General features: G+C 40.5%; 1 protein-coding gene across 1 annotated transcript in view; it reads right to left on the bottom strand.

Annotated features, from left to right (window-relative positions):
* LOC101851203 (N-acetylneuraminate lyase) overlaps positions 1-1720 on the bottom strand; it is a gene marked incomplete in the record, with an annotated part of 16927 nt that overhangs the window by 5281 nt on the left and 9926 nt on the right. The window contains 2 exon segments of the mRNA XM_013084340.2: positions 88-233; positions 1410-1502. Coding sequence (XP_012939794.1) covers positions 88-233; positions 1410-1502 — 239 coding nt within the window.

The following is a 1720-nucleotide window of genomic DNA, read 5'->3' as shown; positions in this document are numbered from 1 at the left end:
CTGTGTGTGTGTGTGTGTGTGTGTGTGTGTTTGTGTGTGTGTGTGTGTGTGTTAAAAAAAGATACAAAACAAGAAGGAGTAACAAACCTCGTCCGTGCCGACCATGATCTGCAGCTTCCCACCACACACACGGGAACTGTCTAGGAGGGACGGGAGCTCCCGGGAAGAGATTTTGGCGCCGCGCAGATTGGGGATGCGCCCTGAGGCAAGTTCTAGAATCTTGGCAGTGTTCACTGGGGAGCCGAAGAAGAAAAAAGTCGAGACTTTGATTTCTTTTAGTAATAATTTTACGGCATGTGAACCACAATTATGTCAAATAAGAGCTAAAAACTGGAGGTGTTGTCAGATAGTAATATACAAATACAAGAAGGAGGAGAGATAAGGACGACAGATGTTTGATAGGAAAGAAGGAGCAAACCCCACGAAAGCACTCGCCAACCACCCACCAGCTGAAACCACTCACTTGCATATTGACTGATTTTATACTATTATCTGACTATTTGGTAGTTGATTGATTGGTTGACTGACTGATTTAGAGGCTGCACTTTGTTGGTTGGTTTGTTAGTTGCTTTGTCAAGCATCTTGCGGGGGTGATGTGTCAATTTGGTGGTCTAATAGTTGTCTGTTTTGTTGAATAATTCATCCGCACTTTATCAATGTTGTCGATTCACTCCCAAATTATAGACTTACAGATCTTATGGTGTACATGTGGATGTGTGAATAAAAAGGTCCTGCAGATGGTAGGATAAACATGAACACTGAAAGTCAGCCAGATAAGCTGGGGAAGACTTTGGCTTCATAACTGAACCTTAAATCAGGCCCTGACCTAATAATCAACAACAACAGCAGCAACAACAACAATAATAATAACAAGAACACAATAACAACAACAACAACAACAACAACAACAACAACAACAACGACAGCAACAACAAAAACAACAGCAGCAGCAGTTACAGCAACAACCAAGTGACTACTTACAACAGATGTTCCAAAACTTAGTATGGTTGTAGTTGTAATAAAGTTTACGAATCCAATAAAAAAATTGGTACAGTAATAATAGAACTTACAAGAGATGCCCGACATAATGTGGACACAGTAGTAATACAACTAATAAATAGATATCCGACATGATGCAATAGTAACAGAACTTAAAATGGACGCTCGACATATCAGTGATGCCATAATAATGGAACATAAAATAAATGCCCGAAGTTGAATTAATGCAGTAATCATAGAACTTACATAGCCCGACATAAAGTTGATGCAGTGGTAATATTAATACGGAACTAACAATAGATGCCCGACATAAAGTTGATTCAGAGGCAAATAAAACTTACAATGGATGCCGGACATAAAATTGATGCAGTAGTAATATTATATATTATTAATATAGATCTAGAACTTACAATAGATGCCCGACATAAAGTTGATACAGTAGTAGTAGAAAGGTGTCTCAGGGGCAGCGGCGGCTACTTGCTGGATGTACTCCACGGCAACAGCTTTATCGTGAAGAAAACAGTTGACAAAAACAGGGGGGGGGGTGTGGAGGCGGATAGGGTATTTCAGTAACAAACAGAAGGGGAAGAGAGGAATACATATATGTACCTCTATGTGTATGTATGTGTGTGTGTGTTTGTATGCCTGCGAGTGTGTGCATGTGTGTATGTGTGGCTTCATGTATGCATGCGCACGCACACACACACACACACACACACAC

Source organism: Aplysia californica, unplaced genomic scaffold (assembly GCF_000002075.1).
Source record: "Aplysia californica isolate F4 #8 unplaced genomic scaffold, AplCal3.0 scaffold00287, whole genome shotgun sequence".
Classification (NCBI taxonomy): Eukaryota; Metazoa; Mollusca; class Gastropoda; order Aplysiida; family Aplysiidae; genus Aplysia; species Aplysia californica.
The sequence above is the reverse complement of the archived record's forward strand: the minus strand, read 5'-3'. Positions and strand labels throughout refer to the sequence as shown.